The 25,342-nt window shown below is 41.0% G+C and overlaps 1 protein-coding gene across 1 annotated transcript in view; it reads left to right on the top strand.

Moving 5' to 3' along the window:
- The window catches only part of GRIK4 (glutamate ionotropic receptor kainate type subunit 4), a 758,447-nt gene that overhangs the window by 569,764 nt on the left and 163,341 nt on the right, over positions 1-25,342 (top strand). The window contains exon 7 of the mRNA XM_063436300.1: positions 10,784-10,962. Within this exon, the coding sequence (XP_063292370.1) occupies positions 10,784-10,962 (179 nt within the window). The remainder of the gene's footprint in view (positions 1-10,783; positions 10,963-25,342) is intronic.

Raw genomic sequence — 25,342 nt, 5'->3', positions numbered from 1 at the left:
CTGAGACATACACATATATACAGACACACAGGAGTACATAGTGACAGACAGACACATACTAACACACACAGACACACAGGCGTACATAGTGACAAGCAGACACATACTAACATACATACACACACACATGCATAAGGACATACAGACACATTCATAATGACATACAGACAGACAGACATACATTCATACAGACATACATACATGCATACAGACACTGACATGCATACATACATACAGACGTGCATACAGACATACATACATACATACATACAGACAGTGAGACAGATATACATGCATGCATACAGACATACATACATACATACATACAGACATACATACAGACTTCATACATACAGACATACATGCATTCATACAGACATACATAGACATACATACATAGACATACAGACAGACAGACATAGAGACAGACATACATACAGACATACATACATAGACGTACATATAGACACTGACACCCATACATACATACATTTATAATGACATGCATACAAATATACATGCATGCATACAGACACACACACACAGCTCATTTTCCAGCCACCCTCCTGTTTCTTACCTTTTCGTTGCAGGAGGGTGGCTGGGGCTGATGGGAGTAGTCGGCATGGCTCTCCCTCACTGCCTGGCTGGCTCTCCTCCCGCGCAGAGTGAGCTGGGAGGAAGTGACCACTTCCTCCAGCAGCACTTGCTGCTGCTGCTGTTTTTTTTTTTTTTTAAATATATAAACTGGCCAGGTTGCACTATTACACGGCCACAGCGCTGACCGGGCCCCTGAAGATATGGGGCCCATCTAAGTGAGTGTGCCACCCGATGGGACCCATCAGCGTGCGGGCCCCGGTGCAAGTGCACCGGCAGCAATTCCGCCGCTACACGATGGCTGTCACCACCTGATGGCGGCCCTGTGGCTGTGTAATAAATAAACAACTTCCAGAGGAGAATAAAGTTCTGGTGTCTAATGCAGGGCATCAATAATATTAATTGGACCCTGGGCAAGCATTAGTTTGGGCCCCCTGGACCCTGTTCCCCATCCCCCGCTCACTGGCATTCAATCACACCCTACACCCCACCGCAGTGGCTACACTAAAGTAAAGAGGGCCCTGGTGCAAGAATGTTTTGTGCTTCTTATCACAAGGGTGGCCACCTCATCTGTCTTGCAGCTCCAACAATGCTTTGACCACTGGGCAGCTGGGAATCTACCATTTTCCCATGCTTGCAGAATTGTATTTAGCACTAACAGACATGCTGACACACACATTGACAGACATGCTGACACACACATTGACAGACATGCTGACACACACTGACAGGCATACTGACACACACTGACAGGCATACTGCACACACACTGACAGACAGACACAATGACACACACAGGCATACTGACACTGACAGACATATTGACACACACACACAGACATACTGACACACACAGGCATACTGACACACACTGACAGGCATACTGACACACACTGACAGACATACTGACACACACAGACCAGACATACACACACAGACATACTGACATACACACACACAGACATACTGACATACACACACACAGACATACATACTGACACACAGACAGACATACTGACATACACACATACTGACATACACACACAGACATACTGACACACACACACAGGCATATTGACACACACACACAGACATGCTGTATTTACATTTAGACACCCCCCAGGTTCTTACCTTTTTCTGGAGGGTGGTTTCCCTGGGGTCCAGTGGCAGGCTGAGTCAGTTGGGAGTTATCCTATGGAACTCCTTGCCTGGCCCCCTCCTCCCTGCCTTCCTCCTCCCGCACGGCTCTGATCTCCGGTGAGAGGAAGAGACGTGCTGCACTCACTTCCTCCCAGCCAACTGCGAACAGGAAGGGACCCGGTCGCACTGTATAAGCACCACAGCACCCTTAGCGCATGGGCCACCCGGGGGGTCTCCTTAGTGTGCGGGCCAGTGCGGCTCTGTCTTTTTTATTCCCTCTTAATCTTCTCTACAAATTTCTTTTTGCCTAATGCTGAAATACAATTTTTATTCTGAACTGTTCATACTAGTTGTCTACAGATATATTTTCCTGAAAACTTACTGTGAAGATTTTAATATTATTAACATTCTTTGTTCCCCAACTATTGCTGTTTTAGGATATTCTTATTTCGGCACAGATCTGTGGCAACTGATGGCTTTTCTCTAACAACTTTATGCTCCGTAGAATGGTTTTCATTAAGATAGTCGGATACATCTGAATGCACAAAGTACTCATAGAGTACAATAGCAAAGCTGATGACATAACTTGTGTTACTGTACATTTAAAAAAAAATACTTAGAACAGAGAAAAATAGAAAAACAAAAAGTGAAGGAGAAGAGAAACAGTTGAAAAGTAAGAAAAAAAAATGTTAAAAAAAAAATATATCAATGGATCTACAGCATTCTGTAGGGATAAGAACAGGATGTTGTATCCATGATGAACAAATGTTGTAATATTGTTGCTGCAGACATGTAGCTGGGCTGTGAGTTGTACTATTCCCCTAACCTAGGGCAGCAAATTGCGAAGTTCGATATGAGATGGTAGCATTTGCTGGTTTCAATATCAGGCTAATGCTGTTCTTGTAGCAAAGGCCACGTTAGAGCTTAACTTCTTTTCAGCCCTCCTCAGCAATTCAGCAGCCATGGAGAGGAGAAAAGTACCTGGATTAAGATGAATTGGTTTATCTAAGGCTTGAGACAGTCACAGTGCCACTTATGTGAAACACAAAGAATGGTATGTCTACAGAAGTGATATTAGCTCTTAACACCTGTGAGGTATCCCCTACACCTTCACCTTACATCATATATAACACACACAAAAAAATAGGTGGAGCAAGTTGTGGCAAATAAAGATATACTTCCCTCTCTTCTTACTTTATCACTGTAAATATAGAGGTACATAATAGTGCAGATATCTCAATATATAATATGTCAAATAGATATTACTCAAACACATTCACAAAGAAAGAGCCATACACTGGACCTGGCTCTGGTATGAATCTCCTTAGGATCTCTTTTGGGTTTAAAAGATGTTTGGTACTTCTTTCCCAAGGATAGGTAACAGAGATGGAACCACGCCAACTGAGGAAGCCTCATATCGGCGAAACGCATTTTGGCAATACTTTGGACACTAGTAGACTTTTAATTTGCATTTATTTGATCCAGTGTTTTATTTAATACATTTATCTTTGGAATTAACTTCATCTCTGCTGCCTATCCTTGGGAAAGAAGTACCAAACAATGCCACTTATGTCCAACTATTACTGAAGGTTGGAGTTATAAAAGTGCTTGCTGTTTCTCCGGCTTGATTGCTAATGTGGAATTTGCACTTTCACATTGGCAGCCTCACTTCTTCCATATTTTATTGACCGTGATAGAACCACCTTTACAAGGACCCTAAAAATGCTGCATGTGCTGCACACTTTTTAATCTTGCCTTGACGTAGAAAATACAAGTGCATGAGTTGCAACTCAAACTATAAACTGTATCTGCTAGGAAAATTGTATAACTTGTGCCTGGGAAAAAAGCAGAGAAATATTTTACATGTAACTGTCACGCCACTCCTTAGCTGATTTGCCCTCGTGCAGTACTCATACTCACCACTGTTTCTGTTTGGCACTGTTCCTCATTTCTTTTCATTTAGCACTTCACCTGATCCTTGTTTAGCACCTATTTAGTTTGGGTTCTCCCCTCACTCCTGGCCAGATCATTGTTTCTTGTCTCCTGTTTCCCTGGTTCCTGGTTTCCCGTGATTCTGGCTCCTGGCTCCTTGATCCTGCATACTGTTCTTTGTTACTGTGTTCTTCTGGTCTTCATCCTGTGTCCTCCTGGTCCTTCGTTGCTGTGCCCTCCGATCCTGTGTCCTGGTTCCGTGATCTCTGCTTTATTTCCAGTGATCCTGACCCTGCAGCCTGGTTCATTTATTTTGCCTTTGGTCTTGCTTCCTGGTATATCTGCCTTGTGATCTTTGGAACTGTGTCCTACCTATTACTAGTGGTGCCTGCACAATCCTGCCTTCATACCAAAGGACTATTTAAGTATTCACTGCCAGCACTATTCATGCTTATCCTATATTGTTATATACATTTTGTTCTGTGACTTTGTATATATTTATGATGTTTTGTTATCTTTTTGTACTTTGATTCTCTAATATATATTTCTTTATTTGCACTATTCATTGTGTCTTTTGCATTTATTCTTTGCTAAATTGGTTCCTACATTTAAAGGGATAGTGCTGTCTCTGGGCAGCACCCCTTCATGCCCATGACAGTAACACTATTAAAAACTGTTTGAAAGTCACATGTGATTGGGCAAAACTTGAAAGAGAAACATAGACTAGTATTATTTCTATGCAGCTTACAAGAGTCATCTTTGCTTGTATACATGTCCTAAAATATAGTCCTTATTCAGATCTTACAGTAGAAAATGCTAAGCCTATATCTGATAAACTAACAGGGAAAACTTACAGGGTTACTTACTAAAGTGAGAATTATTTAGAATTCAAAGTTAATGTCAATTTTAAGGCTAGAAAACTTGAATTGGAAAAGAAATCAGCTGTGCTATGTGTTCAGATACTTTGGCATTACATTAGAATTTCACAGGGGCATGTCTAGGAGCACATGCCTGCAGGGCATGAGCTCTGTTTAAAGACTAAAACACAGCGACTATACCAGCCTTTTGCTGTACACTGTGGGTGTTTGTTCTTTCTAAGACAGGTAGCATAAGTACTGATGTCCCCTCACAAGAACTAAAGAGTGGGGGAGACTTCTTGTTCCCATGGAACAACAAAGAGGGATAAGGCCTGAAATGCACAAAATGGTGCCTATGGAGAGGACTGATATCCTGCATTTGAGACAAACTCAGAAAGTGGTATACTACTCTCTGATACTCACCTGGCCACAGAGCAAAACATTCAAGCGATGCCCCAAGACCTCCATGACACATTGCAATTGGAATTCTATTGCTTTATAGAAGACATTCACTGTGAGTTACAAACCCTTGGGGAGCGCATGGACCAACTCAAGGGAAAACTTGATGAACAGTGCAATGCAAAAAATTATGTGGTCAACAAATTCTTCACCTTGGAAGCGGACCACAAGTAGCTGTGGGAGAGAATAGTTGATGCCGAAGACAGGCCATGTCAGAACACCTTCTGAATTCAAGGAGTGCTGAAAATTATTGTGACTGAAGACTTGTCATCCTACATTATAAAGCCATTTTGACTGCAGCACCAAAAGTTGATTTGATAGTGGATTGAGAACATTGTGTGCCGAAACACTCAACCTCATGGCGGATGTTCTGTGCGACCTTATTGTACGCCTCCACTATTTGAAATACCGTAAAAGATCCAACAGTCTCCTGAATCCCAGGTTGCAACTGAGCCTGAGGTTCTCCACTATTTTAAGGACAAGGAGACCTTAATGTCATTCATAAGGAAACTTTACACCCTCCCTGAAACTTTTCAGGGACTTGCCATGTTTGCTGACCTCTTGGCCACCACAATGGTGCACAGGTGGAAAATTATCAATATCATCAAGGTGCTGCAAAACCATCAGATCAATTACAAATTACGCCTCAACACTGCTAGTGTTATGCAATTAGTCCCTTTCTTCACTGGCGACTCTGGCTAAATGCCTACAATTATTCAAGACATGGAGACTACTTGCGGATTACCCCCCTCTCCTGGATCATCGACTCTTCCAAAAATGCAGTCTGAATTGAATAAAACTGAATAAAACTGGTACATTTTTCAAAAATAGCATCCCTCGGGGGTCTATTGTGAGACCACTTATATTCAATCTATTTATAAATGATCTTAAAATAGGTATTGGAAATCATATATCATAGTTTCCTGATGACACAAACTAGGAAATACAGTGTGAGCAGGATATTATTTCACTGCAGATGAATTTAGATTAGGGACAATAAAAATAAAAATAAAAGAAAGGGTGCGCCTCTAATACAGAAGAATATGCATAAAAGTAGTTACAAATAAAGTCCAGAATAATAGTCCACAGTGAGAGAGGTTCTTGTAGGACAACGGTATTTTCGTCTCAGGTGTGGGTTGAATTTTTCAGTGCGCCATATGGAGAGAAGAACAGAAAAGAAATCCAATGGTACAGTACGTAAATATAAATGGATATATGAGAGTATATAATTATTTGGCTACTAAAAAAGACGGGACATACTCCATTTGCAATACCTTGGGTTGTCTACTTTTGCAAATGGTATGCCATCATGGGGGTAATTCTTATTTCTGGGCTACCATATGGTCTCAAAGGCAACGTAACCAATCTGGCGAATTTCAATGTGAAAAAACTGAAATATGTAACACGCTATATTTGACCCTGTAACTTCCCAAAACACCATAAACATGTACATAGGGATACTGTTTTACACGTGAGACATCGCTGAATACAAATATGTGTATTGTATTGCAGTAAAAGCAAACAGTATTTTGACATTCACAGTTGAAATGTCACGTAGAACTAAAACAATTAAAAAAATTCTTATTTTCTCCCATTTTTTTTTTTTTTTTTTTTTTATTAAATTATGTTCCATACCTAAATATTTGATGTTAAACGAAAGACCTGATTCCCCTGAATAAAATGATATATAATAAGTGTGGGTGCATTTAATATGCAAGGTGAATTACGGTTGGACAGACATATAGCACAAATGCCAGGTTTTGTTTACGTTTTTTTTGGATCACAACTTGTACATTTGGCTGCGGTCTTAAGGGGTTAAATTGTGGAGAGGTTTATTGTGTTTAGTCTCAACACAATTTATTTAGCACCTATCTTTATGCTCAAAAAAAAGACCTCCTGATCTGGTTATGTTAAATGGTTGGTTTCTGGTCATAGGTTTTGGATCAAAAGCAAGCGTTGGTTTCATAATAATAATAAAACTGTGTTTAACCCCTTCAGGACGGATGAAGGACGAGGTCCGTCATCCTGGGGATACCCTTAATGACGGGTGACGGACCTCGTCCGTCACGCGGTAAAATTAACCCCAGATCGCCGCAATTGTGGCGATCGTGGGGTTAATGGTGCTCCGGTCTGCCTCTGTATTAGAGGCAGACCGGGAGCACCAGATCGGGCTGCCCCAGCACATGTGCCCGCTCTGACAGCATGTCAGAGCGAGCACATGTGCTCAGTATAATCACCTCCGCCTCCCTGCACTTCCGGGTTCACTGTGAAGTGCAGGGATACGGATCAGTGCTGATCCTGCCCCCTAGTGTAAAAAAATAAAGTAAAATTAAAATCCCACCCCCCCTTTACCCATTTTAATGAAAAATTAACCCCTTCCCTGCCAATTGATCACTGACTACAGTGATCAATTGGCAGGGATTACATTTTACTATGATCTGATTTTTTTTTTTTTTAACACCTGAGGGTTAATTCTTTTTTTTTTTTAACCCTCAGGGGTTAAATTTATTTTATTAATTAATTTAAATATTTTAAAATTATAAATTTAGCTAGCTGGGGAGGGTGGAAGTTAGTGGGGAATGGGGGATTTAGTGTTAGGATAACTAGGGGTTAACGTTAAAAAAAGTTTTAAAATAAGCTTTAAAAAGTTAAAAAATTAAGTTAAAAAAAGTTTTAATAATGTTTAAGTAAAAAAATAAAAAAAATAAACCCTTTACCCAGTCCAAATAAAAATTAACCCCTTCCCTGCCAGTCGATCACTGCCTACAGTGATCAAAATACAGATCACAGTATTATACTGTGATCTATTTTTTTTTTAACCCCTGACGATTAACTTTTATTTAATTTATTAACCCTCAGGGGTTAAATTTATTTAATTAACTAATTTAAATATTGTATAATTAAATATTTTGCTAGCTGGGGTGGGTGGGAGTTATGGGAAAATGGGGAATTTACTGTTAGTGCTGCTTACTGCTAGTTAGGGGTTAACGGTAAAAAAAAAAAAGCTTAGAAAAATGTTAAATCTGTAAAAAAAAGTTTTACGAAAGTTTAGGAAACTTTAAAAAAAATTAATAAGCAAAACAAAAGTTTCAAAAATAGTTTTAAAAAGTTAAAAAATACATTTAACAATGCTCATTACCACTACACCTGGCCTTTCGAAATACCCTGGGATGTCTACTTTAAGAAATGGTAGGCCTTTGTGGGGTATTTGGATTATATAGCCTGGTAAAATACTCTAAAATAGGACATGGGCACAGCGTAAAAATGTAAAGTTTGAAAAAAAATGGAATGGCTGTGTCCCAAATGTGCCCCTCCGATGTCCACATATACCTGGCAAAGGTACATACGGGGGTATTTTTGTACTCAGCTGACATAGCTGAGCAACATATGAAGTATTATAGAGTGGTGGTACACATAAGGTTTGCAAAATATACTGTGCAAACTCACTTTGTGTGTCAAAAAGTCAGAAAAAACGCTTATTACCACTACACCTGGAACAAGCTAGCGGAAAAATTATCCCACGCTAAGGTTCAAAATATGCCTTTTGAAATACCCTGGGGTGTCTACTTTAAGAAATGGTAGGCCTTTGTGGGGTAGTTTGAATTTAAAACCTGCGAAGATGCTTGGAAATTGAACATAGGCCCAGCGTCAAAATTCAAAGTTCTGTAAAAACTGATATGGCTTGGTCTCCAATATGGCACTGTAGCTTCACAAAATAGTGGCAAAGACATTCATTGGGGATGTCTTTTTACTCAGAAGACTTAGCTGAGCATAATTTGGAAGTTTTGAACTTAGTGGCACATATGAAATATACAAAATGCCCAGCAAAAATGCAATCCGTATGTAAAGAAATGCCCCAAATTATTTTTTACCACATACTTTGGCATATATTGGTGAAAAATGGGGGCATGCTAAGGCACAATATGCACCTTATGATATACCCTGGAGTCTCTACTTTTACAAATGGTAGGCCTTTGTGGGGTTTTTTTGAACAGTCAAACTGTTATAATTCCCCAAATGGAAGCATAGGCTCATTAAATCCGTCTCTCAAAATTCTACTGTGAATACTGAAAAGGCCAGGTCTCCTGTATGGCACTGTAGCTTCACAAAATAGTGCCATAGACATACAATGGGGGTGTCCTTTTACTCAGAAGACTTAGCTGAGCATAATTTGGGGGGTTTGAACTTAGTGGCACATATGAAATATACAAAATGCCCAGCAAAAATGCAATCCGTATGTAAAGAAATGCCCCAAATTATTTTTTACCACATACTTTGGCATATATTGGTGAAAAAATGGGGGCATGCTAAGGCACAATATGCACCTTATGATATACCCTGGAGTCTCTACTTTTACAAATGGTAGGCCTTTGTGGGTTTTTTTTGAACAGTCAACCTGTTATAATACCCCAAATGGAAGCATAGGCTCATTAAATCCGTCTCTCAAAATTCTACTGTGAATACTGAAAAGGACAGGTCTCCTATATGGCACTGTAGCTTCACAAAATAGTGCCAAAGACATACAATGGGGGTACCGTTGTACTCAGCATAAGTAACTGAACACATAATAAAACATTGTACAGGAATAGCACACACCAACTTTACAAAATACACATGAGAGTTCTTTGTTATAAGTTTTTGTTCGAAAACCCCCCAAAAAACACAATTTTACTCCAATATTTAGCAGAGGTTGGCGGTAAAATGGCTACGTAGAAAGTGTCAAAACAACCTTAGGTAAATAGCCTGTGATGTCTACTTTATATAAATATATACTTTTGTGTGGCAATTTTGTTTTCTTTTATGGCTATTAAGCTTACAAGACAAACATACCAAATTCTAAAATCGCTCCACATTAAACGTTTATTTTACTCCTTGTGCTTTGTGACCTGTAACTACCAAAAAAAACTTAAAATCCCAGACACATTATATATTCTGTAAATCAGAGCAACTAAATGAATTTATTTTTAATTACTTTCCTTAACCTGAACTAATTGTGCACACATTATTATTGCAAAAACTGTAAAAAAAAATAATCAAGATTTTTAATTTAGTTTTTAATAAAAAATAAGCATTTATGTAAATATATGTTACATCAATTTAAAGCCCTTTCTGTCCTTTAAAAAACGGTATATAATATGCGTCGGTGCAATAAATTAGTAAAATGCAAATTGCAGTTTAACGCAAACAGCAAAAAATGCAAAAAATGCTTGTGTCATTAAGTGAAAAACAAGCTTCTGAAGCTGTGTCCTTAAGGGGTTGAAACACAATACTTGTATGTGCTTATTTACATGTCAAACTCACAATTCTGGGATCGTTGTGGAAAAATCTACTCTAAATCTCTGTGCCCAATGTGGACTTTCCAAAATAATATGGTGCCTAGCTATGTTTATATATTTTCAATAATTATTACTTTTGACTCTTTCAGTATTGCTATATAATTCAACTGATGATTTAATCTCTTATTTCATATAGTAACAATGGATAAAAATACAGCCGTATGGTTTGAACTATGAATACTTTGTAAATTTACTTATAGATACTACTTCAGTAGTACAAATCATGGGCCCATGACTCATGAGTGACTTTTACCATGCTATAAAGAATTTTACTGTTACATTATAATATTTCACATATTAATAACATTCTGGGCTTTTTGACAATCAATGTGCATTCCTTGTTTAAAAAATGTTTCATAATATACTATTTTTTTTTTTATAAGAAAAACAAATGAATCAACAATAGTACCTCTTTTACAAATTTTTTATAGTTCAATATTCTTCTTGTGTCATGTTGCATTGCAGGTCTCCTGAACTTAGAAAAGCTTCTTCGACAGTTTCTCATTTCCAAAGATTGTCTTTCGGTACGAATGCTTGATGATAACTGGGACCCAACACCACTTCTGAAGGAGATTCGGGATGACAAGACTAACACCATTATTGTTCACGCTAATGCATCAATGTCTCACACCATTTTGATGAAGGTAAAGGAACCTAACAGCATTTGTTAACTCACTGTTAATATTATAAGAATATTATAAAAGTGTAGACATTTGAAGTTCCCAACTGTGGCAGACTATACAAGCACATAATTTAGAGATACGTATGCTCACTTAATCAAGTTTAATTAGGCAGATTACTTTCAGGAACAAAGATATACACAATTTAAAAAATCTGATTCCTGATCCTTCATGGTTTAAAGGGACACTATACATTTTAAAATACATTTTGCTTAATAAAGTGATTTTGGTCATTGGTCTTGCTCCTGCAGTCTCATTGTTAAAGTCTCTACCATTTAGCAATTTAATCACTTTTGTTTTCTGCAGCCCTAGCCATGCCTCCCCTGGCTAACTCTCATACAGCCTCCCACACACTTCCCATATTGCACAGTGTTTAATCTATAATTTCTTAGAAAAATAGTGCTGGAGAAAACAGAAATATAACTGAAGATTTAATAGGTTACTTTTTGTTACAATTTGTTGCTATACTCAAATATGTAGGCTCATGCATATACATACATTGTTTTGAGAAAATGTATTAAATAATAAAAATATGTAGCAGGTTTACTTTATACTTGGCAACAGCCGCTCCACTGACCTATTTATCCAACAAGAGTCCCGTCAATTGGATCTAGTGTTTATTTGGTATATGCAATCTCTATCTTCTCTATGTCCTCATTATATTACACTTTAGCTGTCCCTGATCAATTTGATACAATGTTTTAAATGATTTTAATGGTATGTTTGATGTGCTATAGATTAATGTGATACTATTATTCATGATTATTACTTTGCTCATTTATGTGTATTGTACTGTTTTTAAGTGTTTAGATATATTCTCAATAGAGGGATTTTGTTTACATTAACTAGTAAAGTGTATGTTTAATATTAGTGCTTACACAAAAAAAGAGACCAACAGTGTGTCAGCGCTATAGGATATAAAACATACAGTATGGCAGCACTCAATACCAGTGATACAGAAGTATACACAGAATATAGACAAATAGTTACCAAAAAAGCGCGCTAAACTGATCTGTAAATATAGAATGACAAAGAATAGAGCAGACCATCTAAACCAAATTAAAATATGTATAGGGGGATATGAGGAAAAAACTCACATTTACCAGAGCCCTATCACCCCTGGCTCTGGGTTTGAAATGCTCCACTTGAGAGGGAAGATTCCCACACTGATAGAACTCCAAGTGGTATGTTCACTGGAAACTGATAAGGCTGTGCAATATAGGACAGAGAGAGGCAGGACCTCCAATTGAATAGTATCAAAGACAATTTATTAAAAAACAACGGTTAAAAACTCTTACTTTGCAAATGGTGGGTTATGCTGGCATAGCTACCCACATAAAAGCATGTAAACAGCAAATACAAAGTCACTTCCTGTTTTCGTCCGTCCCGATCACGTGATCACTTCCGGGTCTGCCTCTCTCGTGACGTATGCGTGACTCGTTTCGCCCGCCTCCACAGGCTTTCTCTGACAACATCATAGACATCCAGCCCTTTCTTTTAAGTGTCTCACTCCTCCCCATCTGTTATTTCATTGGTCGGGGGGGGGAAGGGGGGGCGTGGTTTCCTCGGAAAGGCTGGTTTTCTTCATCTAGTAAAATCTAACTCTAATGTCCCGCCTACCTATGCATATATACGTTTTAATCAGGAAACCAATGTTTAAGGGCTAGTGTTTAACCTACTATTGCACATAATTACTAAACTAAACATACACAGTGTCATATATAAGTTTGCATTTATATTAAGAATATATTGATCCAGGAATATTAAAAAATTATATCATAAAATACAGGATAAATTAAGCATGCAGGCAGAGACTTCACTTAGAGATCTAAATGTAAACAACTACATATTAACCCCTTCAGGACGGAGTCAATAGTGCACGTTCTGATCAAAACAAAACGTAAACAAAAACTGGAATTTGCGCCATATGTCTGTTCAACCGTAATTCACCTCTTTCATATTAAATGCACCCACACTTATTATATATCATTTTGTTCAGGAGAAACAGGGCTTTCATTTCATATAAAATATTTATATATGAAACAATTTATTATGAATAAAATAAAAAAAAACTGTAAGAAATTAGAATTTTTTTTTTTAATTTGTAGTTCCGCCTCACATTTTAGCTGTAAATGTCATAATACTGTTAGGTTTTACTGCAACAAAATGCACATATTTGTAATCAGCGATGTCTCATGAGTACAACAGTACCCCCCACTAACAGGTTTTATGGTGTTTTGGAAAGTTACAGGGTCAAATATAGAACGTTCCATTTTCAAATTGAAATTTGCCAGATTAGTAATGTTACCTTTGAGACGTGTGGTAGCCCAGGAATGAGAATTACCCCCATAATGGCATACCATTTGAAAAAGTAGACAACCCAAGGTATTGAACGTGCGGTATGTTTAGTCTTTTTTAGTAGCCACTTAGTCACAAACACTGGCCAAAGTTAGCGTTCATATTTGTTTCTGTGTGAAAAAAGCAAAAAACTAATATTTGGCCAGTGTTTGTGACTAAGTGGCTACTAAAAATGACTGGACATACCCCATTTGCAATACCTTGGGTTGTCTACTTTTGCAAATGGTATGCCATCATGGGGGTAATTCTTATTCCTGGGCTACCATACGGTCTCAAAGGCAACATAACCAATCTGGCAAATTTCAATGTCAAAAAAATGAAATGCGAGCCATATATGTGACTCTCTAACTTTCCAAAACACCATAAAACCTGTACATGGGGGGTACTGTTATTCTTGGGAGACTTCACTAAACACAAATATTAGTGTTTTAAAACAGTAAAACATATTACAACAATAATATAGTCCATAAAAGTGCCGTTTGTTTGTAAAAAATGCAAAAAACGTCACTTTTACTTAAAATATCATCGTTGTAATACAATTTACCAGTTTGAAACACTAATATTTGAGTTCAGCGAAGTCTCCCGAGTAAAACAGTACCCCCTATATACAGGTTTTATGGTGTCTTGGAGAGTTACAGGGTCAAATATAGTGCTTGCGAATTAAATTCTCTGCACTTTCTCCCTGTGTTGTCAGGCATGTCAATCAAATTTTAATTAATTAAATGACATAATTATGTTAAAAAATTACTTAAATATACACGTAGAATTTTAAGATATATGCATTTATAGGTATTTAAATTCTACGTGTATACTAATGTAATCTTTCATGTAATTATATGTATTTATCTATCTATATATATTTGCGGTTATTTGTATTTTATATATAGATAGATATATATAGAATGTCATTCTAAGTGTATTCTGTTTCCAATATATATATATTAATAACAAAATACAGTTAGAATGAAATTACATATGAATATATAATTTATTTTAAATTTTGTTTCAATATTTTATTTATTTATTTTATTACTTTATTTATTTATTATTGTAATTATACGTATATATATATAATATATATATGTAGATCTATTATATATATAATATATATATACATATTATATATGTAACGTCATTCTAAGTGTATTTTAATACTAATATATATACTAATATTACTATTAAAATACATTACGTATGACGTTACATATATATAATATGTATATATATTATATATATAATATATATACATATATTATATATATATATAAATACTTGTATTTTATTTTAACATGTGTATTTAATTTTTTTTTTACACTACCTACCAGCAGGGGGACTCTCTAATATTTTAGACAGTCCCCCTGCTGGCAGATCCATAGCCAGCTATAGGGGGCCATGTGATCGCTCTTTGAGAGCGATCACATGGCCCCCGGGGGCCTCATTTGCCGGAGGGGGCCTGCCTGGGCTCTCAGGCAGACCCCCAGAAGAGGATCGCGGCGGAGGTAAGTGTAGCTTACCTCCTGGGGGCTTCAGCCGTTACGGCGTTCTATGCCTCCGCAACGGCTTTAAAGCCCTTTAAAGCCGCGACGGCATAGAACGCCGTAACGGCGTTAAGGGGTTAATCATCAGAGATATTCCTCCATCACAATCAATGATCAAGCATTGCTGAATTGCAAAATTTAAAGGGATATTCACCTCCATACTATCACACATTATTATTACATATGACTTAGTGACCCAATGCAATATATGGGTCTATATTTACCCTAAAAGGATAATAGATCTAAACTCTAATCGCTACAGATCAATAAGAGAAATCCTGCTGGGATACAAATAATGGAGAAAACAATAAATACAATCACATTCCATATTATATCATTTAAAGTAGAGGAGTGCTATAAGAATGGCAGTAGTGGATACGCTTAGATATAATACATCATGTTCAAAACTATATTTCTAAGAGAAATATACTGTGCACACATCTACCTATACTGTAAAAAGGAGATTTTATATACAAATATTAACAACTTCTCTTCTAGAGAAAAAAGAGAAAAAAATGTTAGGCATCATAATAAAAAGGGATAACAGGCTTAAAGATTCAATTGTCAATTTATAGGAAATGGCAGATCTCAAAATCCCCATTTAGACCTCTAGGGAATAACGACTTCAACTTAAACACCCACCTCATCTCTTGTTTTGCCAATTTATTATCCAGATCCTCCCTCTCCAATTCCTATTAACTCTTTCAATCCCAATAAACTGAAGTTGTGTGACATCTCCTTCATGCTTGTGTATAAAGTGTGAAGACAAAGGGTGCTCCTTGAAGCCCCTTTTGATATTGCTTTAGCTCTTTGAGTTCAGCTCATGAAAAATGGGGGCAAAAACAAATGTGTTGCGTTTAAACTTTTGTTCAGTGTATATATCAGCTGCCTTTTACTTTTTTATTTTCTATGACTTTTTATTATTATTTTTGGTGTTTTACATTTTGTCAATCTGATATGTAGTGTAGGATGACTCTTAATTAATCTCTTAGGAGAATTAGTGTATTACATTACTTTCAGCTAGGTCAAAATCTCAGAAACTTTAAGCATCTGAATCAATATTACATTTAAGCTTTTGCTCCAAATTAACATGAAAAATATTGTGTGATCTTATTAAAACACAAATATGGTGCAGAAATTCCATACAAAGTAGTTTAGCACACACACCTTATGGTATACCAAAGCCATTTTTGCCCAGCTCTGGGTAAAGCAGTATAAATGTGAAAGGGGATCGGTCCCACAATTATCCCTCGACAGCACATTGGATACTGCAGTAACTCAAACAAGAAAGAGAAGACCAAGGAGGCTCCTATAGCATTATACCATTCAATTTTAATATATGTACTCTTACTCTCTATTCATGTGAGTTCTCAACCAAGAAAAACTCACCAAAAAGCTTGTTAAAATAGTTTTTTTTTTTATTTAGTTGGCTCTCTACTCCATAGAACTCAAAATAGTTCCTTTTCACTGGTTCTCTATACTCCATAGAACTCAATTCCCAAGAGCCTTCCTGGATCCACCTATTGATGTTGTATCTTGTTATGCATTTCAGCTGAAATGATGTGGTCTTCTTCAGACGACTCACATTCCTCTTTTCTTTTCTCTTCCTCTTGAGATTTTGTATTACCTTTCCATTCATCTTACAGCTGTATTACAATTATAAATATTAAATGCACAACTTTATAATACTTGTCAAATTATTTTTATATTTATAGAATATAGATTTTTTTAAAATTAAACAATTACAAAGATCACACAAAACCCAGTGTGTCTGCCTTACCCTTTATTCATTTTTTCTGTTCACCCTCCCCTATCCAGTAGGCTTTCGAACTGCTATTATAGGAGGGCGAACATATATATACATTAGCTTTTGCTTTAATAATACTGTTACCACTTAGATTCAGACTCAGATCTTAAGCCCAGAGGTCACCTTTTGGTATGCCTGCACTGACTCTCTAGAGGATAACCTTTTGTCTTAGACGTTTGACATTGACTCTATACATGCTTAAATGGGGACAATATATTTACTAGTTTTTACATAATTAAAAAATTACCATTTATACCTACACTCTAAATCTAAGAGTCATCTCCTGGTATCGCTGATCAGATCCTCGAGAGGATTAATGTCTGTTTCAGACGTCCGACATTTATTCTCTTATATCCAAAGGATACTAAAGTAAGCAACTTGCTAGTATGTGCCCCAAGTAGTGTACTCTTACACAAGGGGTCTATTCAGTGAAATATTCACTTGTTACACTTGTATCCTTTTGAGTCAATAGTGACAGTTCGCGATACAGATCTAATATATATATAATCCCCCATCTACTACATTCTAGCCATAAGATACTATATAAATTATGTTACATTTGTAGCCTGTGGAGTCTATTGATAGCTTGTGATTTTAGATCTAATAGTCACTTCATTATCACTTGTTTTTTCCACATCACATTTAAATGATCACTATAGGGTCAGGAACACACACATGTATTCCTGACCCTATAGTGTTAAAACCACCATCTAGCCCCCCTGGGCCCCTCATGCCTTCATAAATATAGAAACATCTTACTGTATTCAAGCCAGGAGCTGTAGATCTGCATGCTGTTTGCCTAAAAAAAAAAAACAAGCAGTCTGCTGACATCATCAGAAGTGGTAGCCTGATCCAATCACAGTGCTTCCCCGTAGGATTGGCTGAGACTGACAAAGAGGCAGATCAGGGGCAGAGCCAGCATGATTCAAACACAGCTCGGGCCAATCAGCATCTCCTCATAGAGATGAAGTGAATCAATGAATCTCTAAGAGGAAAGTTCAGTGTCTGCATGCAGAGGGAGGAGATACTGAATGTTTGGATGCATTTTAGGCAGCCATGACCCAGGAAGGATCTCTAACAGCTATCTGAGGAGCTATCTGAGGAGTGGCCAGTGAAGTTATCACTGTAATGTAAACACTGCATTTTCTCTGAAAAGACAGTGTTTACAGCAAAAAGCCTGAAGGTAATGGTTCTACACACCAGAACAAATCCAATAAGCTGTAGTTGTTCTGGTGCCTATAGTGCCCCTTTAAGTTACAAACACTTTTTATGTTTTGTATGTGCTTTTCCTCTTTCCAATAAAGTTTATTAACCTATATTTAACTTTACCTTGAGGTATTCCTTATGGGGTTGTTTTTTCTTCCTATTTTTAGGAGTTAACCATCTCATTAGTCTTTGGAACTTGGCTGAACATTACGTCTATGGTTCCCAACATTGCCCACCTCTTTGTGCTTTTTTAGACAATCTTGGAAAGCAAATCTGCAAACAATGGTCAGCCTTGACATGTTTGCTTGGGAATTACCTTGCTGAAGTAGAATAACTGCCTTGTGTCTTGTTGCTATGCTCAGTCATGCCATGGTGTATGATTTTTGACATTAATTCGTCTTTAGCAAAACACCTTGTTAGCAGAATTGCTATTTCTCACCAGTTTTGTTCCTCCTACACAGATGTGTCTGTTTCAATTTATGATTGCGTAGCAACAGATTTATTTAACTGATGATAGTGGTGATGCTGCTCCGTTTTTTTTTACTCTATTCCTCACTTCTCACTTTATTTGTGAATAAAATCAACATTTAATGACCACCATTAATCATCTTTATTCCCATCAGTCATCATTTTTTTTTTTTACACCATGGGCAGAATTTTGAACAAGGACAGCCCACAAATATGTTTTCACTTGTGTTTTGGAATATATTTCTGCTTGGAATTCAGGAATTCTGCCAAGCACCCAGTTCACCCAAATTTGGCCAACTTGCTGTTCAGTATGAAACAAACATCCAATTCTACATATTAATGTAGATATTAAAGTGAAATGAAAATAGTGGGAGCAACACAGGAGGGGAAGCATTGCAATTAATTACAGTTGTTGTTACGATTGCCCCCAGTCTAGCAGGAGGGTTGATCGCTTGGATGTCCTGGTTCCCGGCTTGAAGAGTAGAATGGAGCGATACTCGGTAGAGACCTGTAAGTGTAGAATCTCCCCCTAGCTATGGTGCAGCTAGGATATTCTTTCCCCACACAAAACGAGTCGAGGCTGCGAATTGAGGGTCAAAATGAGAACTGAGGACTGGGATGCCCAGCCTGCTTTTTATTGTAAATACACACAAAGAGGACACTCCCAAGGGGAGGCATAAAATACCCAATCATATATTGGGTTCAACCCACATGTCCCCTCCCCTCAGATAACCAAGTAACACAATTATATTACACATACTTTTGTCCATATTCTGGATGTACCCCAAAACCAGGGGGTACACCCATACACCCTGCATCGCTAGATAGATCTTGTTCTGGAGGCCAACATATCCAAAAACTGGCCCGATCGAATGAGCGGTTCGGGAGTTAGGGGCTTCTAAAGTTTAGACCGACCGCACGGACTTTTCAGCCGAAAATAGTTCCATACGTTTAGGCCTTGCGGTCGGTCTTCGTTCGGACGGTAAAAACCCCACAACCCTTTGTCTTCCGTAGTCATCCCTGGGGTCGCTGTAATCCCCAGGTGCAGGGCAAGTGCTTTACTGAACGGTGAATAGTTCGGTACGTCCAACACTGAGTTCTGTGATCCTGGAGGTCTCAGCGGTGTTCGCCTGTGTGGGTCTCCGTTTTTGGTTCCAGATGATTCTGGGCGACCACCGCTGATTGTAGGTAAGATGGCCGCGAACACGTGCAAAGTCCCGAAATGGCGGCCACCTCTAGGCGTACATAGCGGGTTCGGGCTGGACCATACGAGGACTGTAAATCCGTCAGAACAGTGTCCAAAGTACCAAAAGTATGTGACAGAATAAATCTTTTATAACAGGGGACAACAGTAATGTAACAGTGCTCCCTCCTTGTGGAACACTCTGGCAGACACCGTCTGACCCCTTTTCGGGGTAGACTAAGGCTGTCCAGACTTCTGGTTAGGCTGGGCTGATATCGGTTTGCCTGGACAATCCATCGGCATTGCCATTCTGTTTCCCGGGTCGATAAGTGATGGTAAAATTAAAGGGTTGTAGAGCCAAGCTCCACCGTAACAATTGGCCATTATCTCCAGAGACCCGGTTTAACCATACCAAGGGATTGTGGTCCGTAACCAGAGTGAATTCTTGCCCGTACAGATAAGGAGTCAGTTTCTTTAGTGCCCACACCAGTGCCAAGCACTCCTTTTCCACGGCGGCATAGCTAACTTCGCGTGGCAGGAGCTTACGACTGATGTAGGCAATAGGGTGTTCCCCTCCGTCTTCGCCTACTTGGCTGAGGACGGCTCCCAGCCCGAACATGGAAGCGTCTGTGTGGACGATAAAACGTTTGTTAGGGGCTGGGGCGGCCAACACGGGAGCATTCACAAGAGCAGTTTTTAAAGTTTGAAACGCTATTTCACAGTGGGGAGACCACAGGACCTGTCGAGGAAGGTTTTTCTTTGTCAAGTCTGTCAGGGGTTTGGCAATGGCACTATAGTCAGGCACAAACTTCCGATAGTACCCTGCGGTACCTAAAAAGGCTAGTACTTGTGTCTTGGTGGTGGGGGTGGGCCAATTGGCAACTGCCTCTACCTTGGCAGGTTCTGGTCGTTGTTTCCCGCACCCCACCCTATGCCCCAGATACTGCACTTCAGCCATGCCAAAATGGCACTTCTCTGGTTTCAGAGTCAAGCCGGCGGCCCGAATCTGATCTAAGACCATCCCTACATGGGTTAGGTGTTCCTCCCAGGACGCGCTATGGATCGCTATGTCGTCCAGGTATGCACAGGCGAAACCCTGGAAGCCATCAAGGAGTCTATCCACCAAGCGCTGGAACGTGGCCGGGGCATTCTTCATCCCGAATGGCATAACCTTGAAGTGATATAGGCCAAACGGGGTGACGAATGCCGACTTGGGGATAGCCTCCCTGGCCAGGGGAATCTGCCAGTAACCTTTACACAGGTCAATGGTGGTTAGGTAGTTCCCCTGGGCTATGCGATCCAGTAACTCGTCTACCCTGGGCATGGGGTAGGCGTCTGTCACGGTTTTATCATTTAGTTTCCGATAGTCCACACAGAATCTGGTAGTACCGTCCTTTTTGGGTACGAGTACTACCGGGGATGCCCAGGGACTATCGGAGGACTCAATGACTCCTAGGTTCAGCATTTCCGTGATTTCTTGTTTCATCCCCGCTCTGACCGCCTCGGGGATGCGGTAGGGGGCCTGCCTCAAGGGTTGCTGTCCGGGGGTATCTACCTGGTGGGTGGCTAGATTGGTGAACCCTGGCTTTTGGGAGAACATTGCCTGTTTTTCTCGGAGCAATTGCTGCAATTGCTCCCTCTCTACTGGGTTAAGCCGCTCGCCTATCTGTACTTGGCCCACTATATCGGCCGGTTGGTCCTGGGTAAGTAAGTCGGGAATGGGCAAGTTATCGGGGTCTTCGGCTGCGGGACTACATATGGCCAGCACATCTTCGGGGCGTTGGAGATATGCTTTCAACATGTTAATATGGAACAGTTTCTTTAAGCTCGGGTCGTGGCAGCTGGCAATCACGTACGTGGTATCTCCTTTCTTTTCTATTATTTGGTAGGGGTCTTGCCAGGCTGCCTGTAATTTGTCTGTTTTGACGGGTTTAAGAACCATTACTTTTTGCCCTATCTCAAAGCTCCTTTTCCGTGCTCCTCTATCATACCAGACTTTCTGTCGCCTCTGGGCCGCCTGGAGGTTAGCCCGGACCGACCTGGCTAGCTGCTCCATGCGGTCCCTAAGCTCTAGGACATATGGTATGATGGGGACTCCTGTGTTCTCCGTCTCCCCCTCCCAATGCTCTCGGATCAGGTCTAGGGGGCCCCGGACCTTGCGTCCATACAGCAGTTCGAACGGGGAGAATCCGGTAGTTTCCTGCGGCACCTCCCGATAAGCGAATAGGAGGTGTGGCAAGAAACGTTCCCAGTCCCTATATTCCTGGGTAAACGTCTTTAACATTTGCTTAAGGGTCCCGTTAAACCTTTCGCATAGTCCCTTGGTTTGGGGGTGATATGGGGAACTGAGTAGGGATTTTATTTTACAGACCTGCCATAGTTGTTGCGTTAGTTCCGCCGTGAACTGGGTGCCCCGGTCGGACAGGATTTCTCAGGGAAATCCTACACGAGAGAAGACTTGGACCAGCGCATTGGCTACCGTGTCTGCTTGGATATTAGATAGAGCCACCGCCTCCGGGTAGCGGGTAGCGTAATCCACAATAGTGAGGATATATCGTTTCCCGGAGGGGCTGGGAGTGGCGAGGGGTCCTATCAGGTCAATGGCCACTCTACTGAACGGTTCTTCGATGAGGGGCATGTTTATGAGGTGTACCTTGGGGTGGTCTCCTCTTTTGCCGACCCTCTGGCACACTTCGCACGTACTACAGTATGTACGCACATCGGTATGTACCCCTGGCCAAAAGAAGGTATGGGTGATACGTTTAAGGGTCCGGGTTACGGCCAAATGTCCGGCTAGGGGAATGTCGTGGCCTATCCGGAGGATATCTCGTCGATATTTGTGAGGGATTACTAACTGCCTCCTACGGTTCCCTTTCTTTTCCGTCTGTCGGTACAGTCTCCCCTGTTCCCATACAAATATCTCTTGGTCGGATCCCCCCGTCCCAGTGTCGGCCCGCTCTCTGTATTTCTGGAGAGTGGGGTCAGTTTTAGTCTCAGCCTCGAAGGCGGTAGGGGTATCCCAGGGTAATGGGTCGGGGAAGGTAGGTACAGTCGGGATCGGTCTTACCTGAGTCTCCCGCACCGGTGAAGCCTCTCGAGCCCGTCCTGCCTGGGACCAGGTGGTAACCGGATATGCCTCTGAGTTATAGGAGGGGGCAAATGCCGAAGTCATAGGGCCCAGGTCGTTGCCCAGTAAGACCTCAGCGGGTAAACTGTCCATGATCCCCACCCTCACAAGTCCTTTTCCCGCACCCCAATCAAGATGTACTTTTGCTGTGGGTAATTTGTATATGTCCCCTCCAGCCACTCGGACCGCCACCGTGTCTGTGGAGCGTTTATGTGGTGGTACGAGCTTCCCCTGGACTAGAGTGATGGTGGCCCCGGTGTCTCTCAATCCTTGTGCCGGGCGGCCTTCCAACAGTACCTCCTGTCGATGGTGCTGTCGGTTGTCGGTTGCGGCATACACAGGGTTAGCTTCATGTAATGGTCCCAGATACTCTTCCATAGTATTTGCTTGGTCTACACAAAAAGCACGGGCGGGGCGGTTGTTACCCGGGAGGTTGTTGTTTAGGGGGCAGTTGGAAATGAAGTGCCCCGGCTGCTTGCATTTGTGGCAAGTGGGGCGGGTACGCTCTTGGGGGTACTGGCTGGGTGGCCCGGCATATCGAGTAGGTCCGGCCGGCACTGGGGTACGAAACTCGGGTCGGGGGTTTGGTCTAGGGTTTTCTCGGAGTTCGGGCCGGGTGGCTATTCGAGAGTGGGGATATTCGTGAACTTGAGCGTCCCGATGTTCGTCAGCTAGTCGGGCTGCCGCATTGAGATCGCTCGGACGCCGATCCTTTACCCACTCTCTGTCCTTTGGTGCCAACCCGTCATAAAAATGCTCTAATAAAAACAGTTCCAACACTTCGGCTGCGGTAACGGCACGGCACCCATTCATCCAGTGGGTAGCCGCCCTCCGCATGCGGTGAGCCCATTCAGCATGGGTGTCATTTACTTTTTTACTGGTGTTGCGGAATTGTCTGCGATAAGTGTCGGGGGTTACGGCATATCTCTTAAGTAGGGTGTCTTTTACCGTCTGATATTGCTCCGCTTCCTCGGGGCTGAGAGTCCGAAAAGCCTCCATAGCTCGACCCGCCAGTTTCCCGGCTAGTATCTTTGGCCAAGCTGTTGTGGGGATTTGGTGCAGTGCACATTGCCGTTCAAAATCGGCCAAGAACTCCTCAATCCCCATTTCACTCTCCACAAACGGCTTAAATGCTGCAAAAGGAATCTTTGGGATTTCCGTTGTCTCCGGGGGGGTTCGGTCGGCGAGTTTCATTTTGTGTTCGTGGGCTCTGGCCTTTTCGACATCTGCCTCGGCCTCGGCCATTAATTGCCGTATGAGTTCCAGGGAGGGGTTTGGCCCATACAGGGGCAGCCTCTCCCGGACCAACCGGGTTTTCTCATCGGTGCAAGTGGCAGTGGCTTCGGCCATGGTAAGACTCTGGTCCATTTCTGTTAGTTCCGCGATTAGCTCTCTCCTTGGGCGGCTGTTCGCGTGTCCCCCTCGGCTCTCAAGTAAGTCCTTTAACGTGGTGCATTTCAATTTGTCGTAGTTACTCTCCATCCGTTCTGTACCTCTTCTAGGAATTCCAGGATGATCCCGCCGCTGCCACCAATTGTTACGATTGCCCCCAGTCTAGCAGGAGGGTTGATCGCTTGGATGTCCTGGTTCCCGGCTTGAAGAGTAGAATGGAGCGATACTCGGTAGAGACCTGTAAGTGTAGAATCTCCCCCTAGCTATGGTGCAGCTAGGATATTCTTTCCCCACACAAAACGAGTCGAGGCTGCGAATTGAGGGTCAAAATGAGAACTGAGGACTGGGATGCCCAGCCTGCTTTTTATTGTAAATACACACAAAGAGGACACTCCCAAGGGGAGGCATAAAATACCCAATCATATATTGGGTTCAACCCACATGTCCCCTCCCCTCAGATAACCAAGTAACACAATTATATTACACATACTTTTGTCCATATTCTGGATGTACCCCAAAACCAGGGGGTACACCCATACACCCTGCATCGCTAGATAGATCTTGTTCTGGAGGCCAACATATCCAAAAACTGGCCCGATCGAATGAGCGGTTCGGGAGTTAGGGGCTTCTAAAGTTTAGACCGACCGCACGGACTTTTCAGCCGAAAATAGTTCCATACGTTTAGGCCTTGCGGTCGGTCTTCGTTCGGACGGTAAAAACCCCACAACCCTTTGTCTTCCGTAGTCATCCCTGGGGTCGCTGTAATCCCCAGGTGCAGGGCAAGTGCTTTACTGAACGGTGAATAGTTCGGTACGTCCAACACTGAGTTCTGTGATCCTGGAGGTCTCAGCGGTGTTCGCCTGTGTGGGTCTCCGTTTTTGGTTCCAGATGATTCTGGGCGACCACCGCTGATTGTAGGTAAGATGGCCGCGAACACGTGCAAAGTACCGAAATGGCGGCCACCTCTAGGCGTACATAGCGGGTTCGGGCTGGACCATACGAGGACTGTAAATCCGTCAGAACAGTGTCCAAAGTACCAAAAGTATGTGACAGAATAAATCTTTTATAACAGGGGACAACAGTAATGTAACAGTTGTGTTCAGGGGAATTCTGGAAGCTCAGATTGGAGATATAGAGGAGCTTAATGCAGCACTGAGTTGTATTGACAATCTTGAAAAGTAGCTTGTTCCTCAATGAACACAGTGTAGTGGTAACAATGTACGCGTGTATGAGATAAGTATTTTGTGTTTTGATTTTGTTTCCCT

Source organism: Pelobates fuscus, chromosome 11, assembly GCF_036172605.1.
Source record: "Pelobates fuscus isolate aPelFus1 chromosome 11, aPelFus1.pri, whole genome shotgun sequence".
Classification (NCBI taxonomy): Eukaryota; Metazoa; Chordata; class Amphibia; order Anura; family Pelobatidae; genus Pelobates; species Pelobates fuscus.
The sequence above is the reverse complement of the archived record's forward strand: the minus strand, read 5'-3'. Positions and strand labels throughout refer to the sequence as shown.